This window comes from Ranitomeya variabilis, chromosome 3 (genome assembly GCF_051348905.1).
Source record: "Ranitomeya variabilis isolate aRanVar5 chromosome 3, aRanVar5.hap1, whole genome shotgun sequence".
NCBI lineage: Eukaryota > Metazoa > Chordata > Amphibia > Anura > Dendrobatidae > Ranitomeya > Ranitomeya variabilis.
This window is the reverse complement of record NC_135234.1, coordinates 401,198,117-401,211,242: the sequence shown is the minus strand read 5'-3', so window position 1 is coordinate 401,211,242 and position 13,126 is coordinate 401,198,117. Positions and strand designations below refer to the sequence as shown.

The following is a 13,126-nucleotide window of genomic DNA, read 5'->3' as shown; positions in this document are numbered from 1 at the left end:
TTCAGAGAAGTACACGGAAACCCCAATGTAAGCGCTCAGCGTAGAGCACAAGATAAATGTGAAGAAGAAGATGAAGAATTGGTTTTATTTATTTTTTACGCCGTTCCTCGTGTGGTATAAGTGATTAGACTTCTTTATTCTTAGGGTCGATGCGATTACAGTGATATCAGATTTATATAAGGTTTATATGATTGCCTGTTGTCATACATGAAAAGACTTTTTTTCCCCAAAAAAACTAGTTTTTGCATCACCATATTTTGAGAGCTATAATTTTTCCATATTTCTGCTGACAAACTCAGGGCTTGTTTTTACAGGACGAGTTGATGTTGTTATTGGTACCATTTTCGGGCTCATGATATATTTTGATAGCTTTCTATTCCAATTTTTGGGAGGCAAAATAAACAAACAATACAGGATTTTTTTTTTTATTTTTTTTTTTTGGGGGGGGGGGGGGGGGTTATGCCGTTCTGTGTGTGGTAAAATTGATAGAGCAGCTTTATTCTTCAGGTCAGTACAATTACAGCAATACCACATTTATATTTTATTTAGGTTTTGGCGCTTTTACACAATTAAAACTATATTACAGAAAAAATAATTATTTTTGCATCGCTTTATTCTGAGAGCTACAACTTTTTTATTTTTCGGCTGATGGTGCTGTACGGCGGTTTGCTTCTAGTGGGACAAGATGACATTTTCAGTGATACCATTTTTTATTTACCATATTTTTCGGACTATAAGATACACCGGACCATAAGACGCACTCCAAATTTTGGGTGGAAAATAGCAGAAAAAAGATTTTATAAGATGGGGGTCCATCTTACTGTCCGAATTTAAAGGGAACCTGTCACCACTTTTTTGCTCTACCAGCTAAAAATATCATTTAATTGATTGTCAGGTTTGTTTTTTTTTATTTGTCTCACGCTGTATGTTAATCTATTCGGTCCGGTCCGATGGGCGTTGCCTCTGTTCTCTCTCTCCACCCCTCCTCGGCTTGCTGTACGCATTCTTCGCCGTGAATCTCGCAGAGAGTGTACAGATTTTGCGCGTGCGCATTGCAATGTGACCTCACGCGTGTGCAGTATGCTTTGCCCAATTGCGGGCAAAGCCGAAAAGCAGTATGGCGCATGCGCCCCCATCCTGCGCCATCCTGTCATGTGCTGCTCTCATCCTGCGCCCCCATCCGGTCATGTGCTGCTCCCATCCTGCGCCCCCGTTTTCATGTGCTGCTCCCATCCTGCGCCCCAATCCTGTCATGTGCTGCTCCCATCCTTCGCCCCCGTTCTGTCATGTGCTGCTCCCATCCTACGCCCCCATGCTGTCATGTGCTGCTCCCATCCTGCGCCCCCATTGTCATGTGCTGCTCCCATCCTGCACCCCCATTCTGTCATGTGCAGCTCCCATCCTGCGCCCCCATTCTGTAATGTGCTGCTCCCATCCTGCGCCCCCATCCTGTCATGTGCTGCTCCCACCCATATGCCCTGTACGCTGCTCCATGAAGGTCGATGGCCCCCATAAGATGCTCCATAGTATATGCCCAGTATGCTGCTCCATAAAGGTTGATGGCCCCCCATAAGATGCTCCATAGTATATGCCCCGTATGCTGCTCCATAAAGGTTGATGGCCCCCGGCACTTGCTATATTCACCTGTCCCCCGTTCCACCGCAGCGCGCCGCGCCGCTCTGCTCCTTCTTCCGGGTGCTCTGGCTGTGACTGTTCAGAAGGCGGCGCCGGCGCGCACGAATCGCGTCATCACGCCCTCTGACCTGAACGTCACAGGCAGAGAACACGGAAGACGGCGGCGCGCAGCGGTGGAACGGGGGACAGGTGAATATAGCATACTCACTCTACTGGCACATCCCTGCTTCTCCGTCAGAGATCGCGGTATGCGTTCAGTGCTCACGCATACCGCGATCTCCTCTGGGCTGCATCACTCTGTGGGGTCCAGACTACGCAGGCGTTTGCGCAGTCTATAAAGTGGTGGACAGAGTGATGCTCCCAGCGTTAAAATATAGATAGTATTTATTATTATTTTGTGAGGTTTTAAAAAGCACTTTTACAACTTTTTTTCACTGTTTTTCTTATTCCCACAATGGAACTTTCACTTTCTGCAGTCTGATCGCAGTTATAAGGCATAGCAATGCAGAAGCATTGCTATACCTTATAAAGGGTCAGTGCAAGTTAGCTAGATTATGCACTGTGCATGATGTAACTAACTTGCCAGTGCCTGGTGACACAGATGTCATCATGACAACTTTGGGTCACCATGCCAACGATCGGTGCCGATCCAAAGGCAGAGGGGCTTTCTTCCCTCTGCCGATTCACTAAATGTTGCGATTGCAGCATTTAGGGGGTTAAAGTGTCGGGTATCAGCTGCCAGAATCAGCTGACACCAGCCTCTGTGAGCACAAAATCGCCAGAACATATCCATATGTCCAAGGTCGGTAAGTACCAGGCGACCTGGACGCATGGATATGTCTAAGGTCGTAAAGGGGTTAAAGCTCTATCATGTAAAGAAGAAGCCATATATCAATCAACACAATAAGACTTCTTTGGGCCAAGGCTCAATTAATAATGACTGAAACAAAATTGAAAACTATTCTGTGGTCAGATGAAACAAAATTTGAAATGGAGATTCCTTAGCGCATGTGACATGGACAGCTTACATATCTTAAAACTTAAGGCACCATCAATGATAGCATTACATAGAGGATTCAGAACAAAATATGCTCCCATTAAAACAACAATGAACACATGCGGAATCACCTGCGTTCTAAAGCCGGCAGCGCTTTGGACGCAGCAGATATGTGCTGCGTCCAAAGCACTGCCGATTCCTGACCGTGGTAACATACCCTTACAGATATTGAAAAAAAAAGAAAAGAAGTTGCTGCTGAATGGTAAAGATGCTCTGTCCCAGTTTTTAGATGTTTTGCTACCATCAATTTCTAAATGAGTTATTTTTTTCAAATTAAGTTGAAAAATGTCTGACTCAAATTCTGATCGGTGTTCAATGTTCTGAACAAAATATGGCTGTAAGGGATTTCCAAAACATTTATTGCATTCTTGTTCTTTTTACATTTTACAGTGTCTCAACTTTTTTTTTTGAGATTGGAGTTGTAAAAATATATTAGGAATAAATGGTCCTGAACCTATAATAGTGGTCCTCAAGCTTAAAGGAATCAGGGCAATATTTACATTAAAGTGGCCACCATCACATAAAATTCCAGGGATAATCTTACAACAAGACTGCCAGTCTAAGGGTACCGTCACACAGTGAAATTTCCATCGCTGCGACGGCACGATTCGTGACGTCGCAGCGTCGTATGAATATCGCTCCAGCGTCGTAGACTGCGGTCACACTTTGCAATCACGGCGCTGGAGCGATGCCGAAGTCCCCGGGTAACCAGGGTAAACATCGGGTTACTAAGCGCAGGGCCGCGCTTAGTAACCCGATGTTTACCCTGGTTACCAGCGTTAACGTAAAAAAAACAAACAGTACATACTTACATTCCGGTGTCTGTCCCCGGCGTTCTGCTTCTCTCCACTGTGTAAGCGCCATAGCCGGAAAGCAGAGCGGTGACGTCACCGCTGTGCTCGCTTTCCGGCCGGCAGGCGCTCACACAGTGGAGAGAAGCTGAGACGCCGGAGGACAGACACCGGAATGTAAGTATGTACTGTTTGTTTTTTTTACGTTTACGCTTGTAACCAGGGTAAACATCGGGTTACTAAGCGCGGCCCTGCGCTTAGTTACCCGATGTTTACCCTGGTTACAAGCGAACACATCACTGGATCGCTGTCACACACAAGGATCCAGCGATGTCAGCGGGTGATCAAGCGACGAAAGAAAGTTCCATACGATCTGCTACTACGTACGATTCTCAGCAGGATCCCTGATCGCTGCTGCGTGTCAGACACTGCGATATCGTAACGATATCGCTAGAACGTCACGAATCGTACCGTCGTAGCGATGGAAATTTCACTGTGTGACGGTACCCTAAGGTAACATAACACATTTAAGGAAACATTGGATTACCTGATTACATCATTTACCTCCAGGCATTTAAGGGTCAGAATGACAGAGGTTAGGCTTGTTCGCTTAATCTCGGGGATCATGTGGTCTGGCATACATTTGTCCCAGAACTCCTCACTGTAAATCCGATGGCATTTTCCAGGAGCTGTCCGACCAGCCCTGCCTGCTCTCTGTACTGCTTCACTTCTTTAGAAAACAAAATAAACATTTAAAAAAAAATTGCTCATAATAATATAAAAAGTTAAATTATTATGATATTCATTTTCACTTACTTTGAAATAGGCACAACTTCCAACACATCCAGACCAGCTCTAGGATTATGGTTTAACTGTTTCACAAATCCGCTATCTATTACATACCTGAAAAAAAATATGAAGTTCTCAAATTTTAAATAACAGGGTGTATATCCAAAATCTACATTAAGCCATGTTCACATCACCTTCTAGCTACACATTTGTGATTCTGTCAGGGTTTCTGTCTGAAACCACAAAAAAAAAAAACAGGATTCTCGTGTCCCCAAAGGAGCATAGACATAAATTAGCAAATGGATTCCAAGAAAAGATTCAACTTTGGAGGACTACATTTGAGCTTTTTTTTAGTTGTATTCATCTTATAAGTTAGAAACAATAATATAGTATACTGTACTAATATTTCAAATTTCAAAGAAGGATACAAACCCCAAAAAATAAAGCTGAATGCTTGTCACTTCATTTGAAAATGTAAGTCTATGGCTCCACTGATGTAACGTCCAAATCCCATTTTTCAGGGTTTCAGTGGTACATATTTGTGGCCAAGACTAGATGCAAACATGCTCAGACATTTATGGCTTATCTATGAGCTATGACATAAATGTCTGCTAGGTGAAGGACTTCTATATACACACACATGGGTATATACACCCCTGTTAAAGTGCAAAGGGTTTTTTTTCCATGTAAAAAAAAAATTGCACCAAAGACAGTCATTTCAGAATTTTTTCCACTTTTCATGGCACACAAAACTGAATTATTTTTGTGTTGAAAACTTAACTAAAAAAATGGGGTTCCATAAATAAAGACACCCTTAAACTATTAATTTTTTGAAGTACCATATATACTCGAGTATAAGCTGAGATTTTCAGCCCATTTTTTTGGGCTGAAAGTCCCCCTCTCGGCTTATACTTGAGTCATACCCAGGGGTCGGCAGGGGAGGGGGAGAGGGGGCTGTCTAATTATACTCACCTGCTCCTGGCGCGATCCCTGCAGGTCCCTGGCTTCCCGGCGCCCCAGCTTCTTCCTGTACTGAGCGGTCACATGGTACCGCTCATTACAGTAATGAATATGTGGCTCCACCTCCCATAGGGGTGGAACCGCATATTAATTACTGTAATGAGCGGTAACGGTGACCGCTCAGTACAGTTAGAAGCTGCAGCGCCGGGGAAGCAGGGACTGCACCGCGCCGGGAGCAGGTGAGTTTAACGGGGAGGGGAGCGCTGCGCGATATTCACCTGCTCCCCGTTCCGGCGCAGCTACATCTTAAGTGTCTACTACAGTGACGCTCAGGTCAGAGGGCGCGATGACGTGGTTAGTGCGCGCCCTCTGCCTGACCGTCAGTGCAGAAGACGCTGAAGATGAAGCGGCGCCGGAACAAGGAGCAGGTGAATATTGAAAGTGCCGGGGGCCTGAGCGACGGAGAGGTGAGTATGTGATTTTTTTTATCGCAGCAACAGCAAATGGGGCAAGTGTCTGTATGGAGCATCTTATGGGGCATAATCAACGTTTGTGCAGCACTATATGGGGCAAGTGTCTGTATGGAGCATCATATGGGGCCATGTGCAGCACTATATGGGGCAAGTGTCTGTATGGGGCCATAACGTTTGTGCAGCACTATATGGGGCAGTTGTCTGTATGGAGCATCATATCGGGCCATGTGCAGCACTATATGGGGCAAGTGTCTGTATGGAGCATCATATGGGGCCATGTGCAGCATTATATGGGGCCATAACGTTTGTGCAGCACTATATGGGGCAAGTGTCTGTATGGAGCATCATATGGGGCCATAACGTTTGTGCAGCACTATATGGGGCAAGTGTCTGTATAGGGCCATAACGTTTGTGCAGGACTATATGGGGCAAATATCTTTATGGAGCATCTTATGGGGCCATAATTAACATTTGTGCAGCACTATATGGGGCAAGTGTCTGTATGGAGCATCATATGGGGCCATAACGTTTGTGCAGCACTATATGGGGCAAGTGTCTGTATAGGGCCATAACGTTTGTGCAGGACTATATGGGGCAAATTTCTTTATGGAGCATCTTATGGGGCCATAATTAACGTTTGTGGAGCATTATATGGGGCAAGTGTCTGTATGGAGCATCTTATGGGGCCATAATCAAGGTTTGTGCAGCACTATATGGGGCAAATATCTTTATGGAGCATCTTATGGGGCAAATATCTTTATGGAGCATCTTATGGGGCCATTATTAACCTTTATGCAGGATTATATGGGGCATATTTTAATATGGAGCATCTTATGGGGCCCATCATGAACTGTATGGAGTATTATATGGGGCTCCTGTTGCAATATGGATATTCAAAAACACTTAACCTACTGATGTCTCAATTAATTTTACTTTAATTGGTATCTATTTTTACTTTTGACATTTACCGGTAGCTGCTGCATTTTACACCCTAGGCTTATACTCGAGTCATTAAGTTTTCCCATTTTTTGTGGCAAAATTAGGGGTCTCGGCTTATATTCGAGTATATACGGTATCTTTGAATTTATGACAGCATTCAGTCTTCATGGGTAGGAATCCATTAGTATGACACATCTAGAACTGCCAATCTTTACCCACTAGTCCTTGCAGTAGTGTTCCAAGTCTGCCAGATGATGAAGGCTGTTGTGAATTCTGCTCTTGGGCTCCCTCCGGTGGTTATAAGTGGTAGCACTGCTGTCTCTGGATCGCAGCATTTATCAGGTGTTTTCACTTTTTGCAATTCTGACTGGGCTATTTAGTCTTGCTTGACCCTTTAGTCAGTGCCAGTTGTCCATTGTTCCTGGAGGATTCACATCCCTGCCTGGTCTCTCCTGCTTTGCTGTTCTTTTCAACAAAGATAAGTTCTGGCCTTGATTTTTGCTGTCCACATGCTGTGGCCTTATTGTTCAGTTCTTTTCCATGTTTTTGTCTTGTCCAGCTTGGTCTGTATAAGGATTTGTTTAGCCAAGCTGGTATCTCTGGAGATGCAGATATACCCTCCATATCTTTAGTTAGATTTGGAGATTTTGTATTTTCTGTGGTGGATATTTTCTAGTGTTTTAATACTGACCGCATAGTACTCTGTCCTATCCTTTCTATTTAGCTAGAAGTGGCCTCCTTTGCTAAATTCTGATTTCAGTCTGTGTATGTTTTTTCCCTCTCCTCTCACAGTCAATATTTGTGGGGGGCTGTCTATCCTTTGGGGATTTTCTCTGAGGCAAGATAGAAAAGGGAAAACTATCTCTAGGGGTAATTAGTCCTCCGGCTGTGTCGAGATGTCTAGGGAGTGATAGGTACATTCCACGGCTACTTCTAGTTGCGGTGTTAAGTTCAGGGTCTGCGGTCAGTACAGGTACCACCTTCTCCGGAGTACGTCTCATGCTGCTCTTAGGCCACCAGATCATAACAGAAGGCATCTCCTGTGTTCAGCTCTTTTTAGGTCAACCCACAGATTTCAAATTGGATTTGGGTCTGGGCCATTCTAAACATGTAATTTACATGTGGGGAAGCCATTCTTTTGTTGATTTGAATGTATGCTACTGTCATTCTGAAAGTTGGGATCCCTTTCCAGCTTCAACTTTGTAGCAGAGGCTTGAAGGTTTTGATGCAAAATTGACATACATTTTGAACTGTTCATATTCCCATCCACCTTGACTAAAGCCTCAATTCCAGCTGGAAAAACAGTCCCAAAGCATAAGGCTACCTCCACCATGCTTTACTATACCCTAGAACAAAAGTCAAAATAAGCACTGAATGATACCAAGGCCGAGGGAGACATGGGCCTCGCCCCCTAAGTACCGTATATACTCGAGTATAAGCCGACCCGAGTATAAGCCGACCCCCCTAATTTTGCCACAAAAAACTGGGAAAACTTATTGACTCGAGTATAAGCCTAGGGTGGAAAATGCAGCAGGTACCGGTGAATTTCAAAATTAAAAATAGATACTCCATACCGTTCATTATGGCCCCATAGATGCTCCACATAAAGCTGTGCCACATATAATGCTCTGCACCGTTCATTATGGCCCCATAGATGCTCCACATAAAGCTGTGCCATATATACAATGCTCTGCACCGTTGCCCCATAGATAGCTGTGCCATATATATAATGCTCTGCACCGTTGCCCCATAGCTGTGCCATATATAAATAATGCTCTGCACCGTTGCCCCATAGCTGTGCCATATATATAATGCTCTGCACCGTTGCCCCATAGCTGTGCCATATATATAGTGCTCTGCACCGTTGCCCCATAGCTGTGCCATATATATAATGCTCTGCATCGTTGCCCCATAGCTGTGCCATATATATAGTGCTCTGCACCGTTGCCCCATAGCTGTGCCATATATATAGTGCTCTGCACCGCTGCCCCATAGCTGTGCCATATAGTGCTCTGCACCGTTGCCCCATAGATACTCCACATAAATCTGTGCCATTGCTGCTGCTGCAATAAAAAAAAAAAACACATACTCACCTCTCTTGCTTGCAGCTCCTCAGCGTCCCGTCCCGGCGTCTCTCCGCACTGACTGATCAGGCAGAGGGCGGCGCGCACACTATATGCGTCATCTCGCCCTCTGACCTGCACAGTCTGTGCGGAGAGACGCCGGGAAGATGGAGCGGCGCCCGGCGTGTGGAACGAGGGAAGGTAAATATCACATACTTACCTGCTCCCGGCGTCCCGCTCCTTCCCCCAGACAGCTGGTCTTCGGTGCCGCAGCCTCTTCCTCTATCAGCAGTCACCGTTACCGCTTCATTAGAGAAATGAATAGGCGGCTCCGCCCCTATGGGAGTGGAGTCCATATTCATTTCTCTAATGAGCGGTCCCACGTGACCGCTCAGGGGAAGAGCTGCGGCACCCGGAGACCGTGGGACGGGCAGGGGGAGCGACAGGAACGCCGGAACTAGGTGAGTATATGACAGTCCTCACCCGCCGACCCCACCACCGATCATGACTCGAGTATAAGCCGAGAGGGGCACTTTCAGCCCAAAAATTTGGGCTGAAAATCTCGGCTTATACTCGAGTATATACGGTATATACATAAATACAAGAAAATTCATCAGCTAGTGTACTACTCCCAAATATATGAAAACACAAAGCACCATGGAGTAAAATAAACACCAAGAGGTAACGTAAAATCAAATAATCATTTATTAAACAAAATTCCATATATATATATATAAAGTATAACCAGATAATAGAACAAAAAAGAGGGACAAGTATAGAGACCTGCTGGTACAGCAGGTGGACCAGATGATAAAAAAATAATCAAAAACGCTGGAGGTGTATAAACATAAAGCCTCAATAATTTTCAGTCTATATAACCATCATATTGGTAATGGGTACAGGTGAAGGGGGCTTCCAATACATATCATAGGGTGAATCCCACAGAGCAAAATCCCCCACAAAAGAAATCACCCATATCCATGGGTGGTATATAACTCACCCATAATGCCTAAATAAAGTAAAGGTCCTCCTGCTGAGACCCCTTGACGCTAGTTTCGCGTATATGCTTCTTCAAGAAGGGGAATGTGTCAATTATGGCCAAAAGGTTCATCCTTGAACTCATCAGCCCAGAACACTGTTTTCCCACATGCACTTGCCAGACTTGATGTAGGTTTTAGTCAAACTTATCTGGGTTTGGATGTTTTTCTTTGTAAGCAGAGGCTTTTATTTTTACCACCATACCCCACTGGCCAGAGATATAAATAAAATACAGGAGATTGTTGTCACATGCAGTACACAACCAGTAATTGCCAGAAATTCCTGAAGCTCCTTTAATGTTGCTGTATGTCTCTTGGCAGCCTCCCTGATCAACTTTCTTCTGGCCTCTTCGTTAATTTTTTTAAGCACATCTGTTGTGAAATTGGATTTTGGGCTCCCCCGGTGGCCACTGGTGGAATTGAACTGGTGTGCATCTTCCCCTCTGTTCACCTGTTTCCATCAGGATGTGGGAGTCGCTATTTAACCTTGCTCCTCTGTCACTTCCATGCCGGTCAACATTGTAATCAGAAGCCTTTCTGTGCATGTTCCTGCTGCTAGACAACTCCCAGCTAAGTTGGACTTTAGTCCTCGTTTGTTTTTGCATTTTGTTCCAGTTCACAGCTGTAGTTTCGTTTCTGTGTCTGGAAAGCTCTTGTGATCTGAAATTGCCACTCTGATGTTATGAGTTAATACTAGAGTCTTAAAGTAATTTCAGGATGGTATTTTGATAGGGTTTTCAGCTGACCATGAAAGTGCCCTTTCTGTCTTCCTGCTATCTAGTAAGCGGACCTCAATTTTGCTAAACCTATTTTCATACTACGTTTGTCATTTCATCTAAAATCACCGCCAATATATGTGGGGGCCTCTGTCTGCCTATCGGGGAAATTTCTCTAGAGGTGAGCCAGGACTATATTTTCCTCTGCCAGGATTAGTTAGTCCTCCGGCCGGCGCTGGGCGTCTAGGGATAAAAACGTAGGCAACGCTACCCGGCTACTGTTAGTTGTGCGGCAGGTTTAGTTCATGGTCAGTTTAGTTTCCATCCTTCCAAGAGCTAGTACTCATGTTTGCTGGGCTATGTTCTCTTGCCATTGAGAACCATAACAGTTTGACCGGCCTAAAAAGGGTTAAATTAATTGACAGAGAAAGGAGAGAAAAGAGAAGTCTGCTGAAGATTTTTTTTTTTTTTTTTTCCCTTCCCTTCAGTTCTGAGTGTGCTTGTAATTTAATCTCTTGCAAGTCTGCCTATATTGCAGCCTTTCTCTCTCTCTCTCCTTCTAATCCTGGAATGGCTTTGTGTTCACCTGTTTAAAATGGATATTCAGAGTTTAGCTGCAGGTTTCAATAATCTCACCACGAAAGTTCAAAATTTACAAGATTTTGTTGTTCATGTTCCTATATCTGAACCTAGAATTCCTTTACCTGAATTTTTCTTGGGGAATAGATCTTGCTTTCAAAATTTCAAAAATAATTGCAAGTTGTTTTTGTCCCTGAAATCTCGCTCTGCTGGAGATCCTGCTCAGCAGGTCAGGATTGTGATTTCCTTGCTCCGGGGCGACCCTCAGGATTGGGCTTTTGCATTGGCTCCAGGGGATCCTGCGTTGCTCAATGTGGATGCGTTTTTTCTGGCCTTGGGGTTGCTTTATGAGGAACCTCAGTTAGAGCTTCAGGCGGAAAAGGCCTTGATGTCCCTATCTCAGGGGCAAGACGAAGCTGAAATATACTGCCAGAAATTCCGTAAATGGGCTGTGCTTACTCAGTGGAATGAGTGCGCCCTGGCGGCGAATTTCAGAGAGGGTCTCTCTGATGCCATTAAGGATGTTATGGTGGGGTTCCCTGTGCCTGCGGGTCTGAATGAGTCCATGACAATGGCTATCCAGATCGATAGGCGTCTGCGGGAGCGCAAACCTGTGCACCATTTGGCGGTGTCTACTGAGAAGACGCCAGAGAATATGCAATGTGATAGAATTCTGTCCAGAAGCGAACGGCAGAATTTAAGACGAAAAAATGGGTTGTGCTTCTATTGCGGTGATTCAACTCATGTTATATCAGCATGCTCTAAGCGTACTAAGAAGCTTGATAAGTCTGTTCCAATTGGCACTTTACAGTCTAAGTTTATTCTATCTGTGACCCTGATTTGTTCTTTATCATCTATTACCGCGGATGCCTATGTCGACTCTGGCGCCGCTTTGAGTCTTATGGATTGGTCCTTTGCCAAACGCTGTGGGTATGATTTGGAGCCTCTTGAAACTCCTATACCCCTGAAGGGGATTGACTCCACCCCATTGGCTAGTAATAAACCACAATACTGGACACAAGTAACTATGCGGATTAGTCCGGATCATCAGGAGATTATTCGCTTTCTTGTGCTGTATAACCTACATGATGTGTTGGTGCTTGGATTGCCATGGCTGCAATCTCATAACCCAGTCCTTGACTGGAAAGCTATGTCTGTGTTAAGCTGGGGATGTAGGGGGACGCATGGGGACGTACCTGTGGTTTCCATTTCATCATCTATTCCCTCTGAGATTCCTGAATTCTTGACTGAATATCGTGACGTTTTTGAGGAGCCTAAGCTTGGTTCATTACCTCCGCACCGGGAGTGCGATTGTGCCATAGATTTGATTCCGGGTAGTAAATACCCTAAGGGTCGTTTATTTAATCTGTCTGTGCCTGAACATGCTGCTATGCGAGAATATATAAAGGAGTCCTTGGAAAAGGGACATATTCGTCCTTCGTCATCTCCCTTAGGAGCCGGTTTTTTCTTTGTGGCTAAGAAAGATGGCTCTTTGAGACCGTGTATTGATTATCGGCTTTTGAATAAAATCACGGTTAAATATCAATATCCGTTGCCACTGCTGACTGATTTGTTTGCTCGCATAAAGGGGGCCAAGTGGTTCTCTAAGATAGATCTCCGTGGGGCGTATAATTTGGTGCGAATTAAGCAGGGGGATGAGTGGAAGACCGCATTTAATACGCCCGAGGGCCACTTTGAGTATTTGGTGATGCCTTTTGGTCTTTCAAATGCCCCTTCAGTCTTTCAGTCCTTTATGCATGACATTTTCCGTGATTATTTGGATAAATTTATGATTGTGTATCTGGATGATATTTTGATTTTTTCGGATGACTGGGACTCTCATGTCCAACAGGTCAGGAGGGTTTTTCAGGTTTTGCGGTCTAATTCCTTGTGTGTGAAGGGTTCTAAGTGCGTTTTTGGGGTTCAAAAGATTTCCTTTTTGGGATATATTTTTTCCCCCTCTTCCATCGAGATGGATCCTGTCAAGGTTCAGGCTATTTGTGATTGGACGCAACCCTCTTCTCTTAAGAGTCTTCAGAAATTTTTGGGCTTTGCTAACTTTTATCGTCGATTTATTGCTGGTTTTT

At 44.5% G+C, this 13,126-nt stretch overlaps 1 protein-coding gene across 4 annotated transcripts in view; it reads right to left on the bottom strand.

Moving 5' to 3' along the window:
- DHX40 (DEAH-box helicase 40) overlaps positions 1-13,126 on the bottom strand; it is a 187,302-nt gene that overhangs the window by 90,971 nt on the left and 83,205 nt on the right. For all 4 annotated transcript variants that reach the window (XM_077296171.1, XM_077296173.1, XM_077296174.1 and 1 more), the window contains exons 9-10: positions 4,300-4,386; positions 4,031-4,213 (exon numbers count right to left, since the gene is read on the bottom strand). In XM_077296171.1, coding sequence (XP_077152286.1) covers positions 4,031-4,213; positions 4,300-4,386 — 270 coding nt within the window. The remainder of the gene's footprint in view (positions 1-4,030; positions 4,214-4,299; positions 4,387-13,126) is intronic.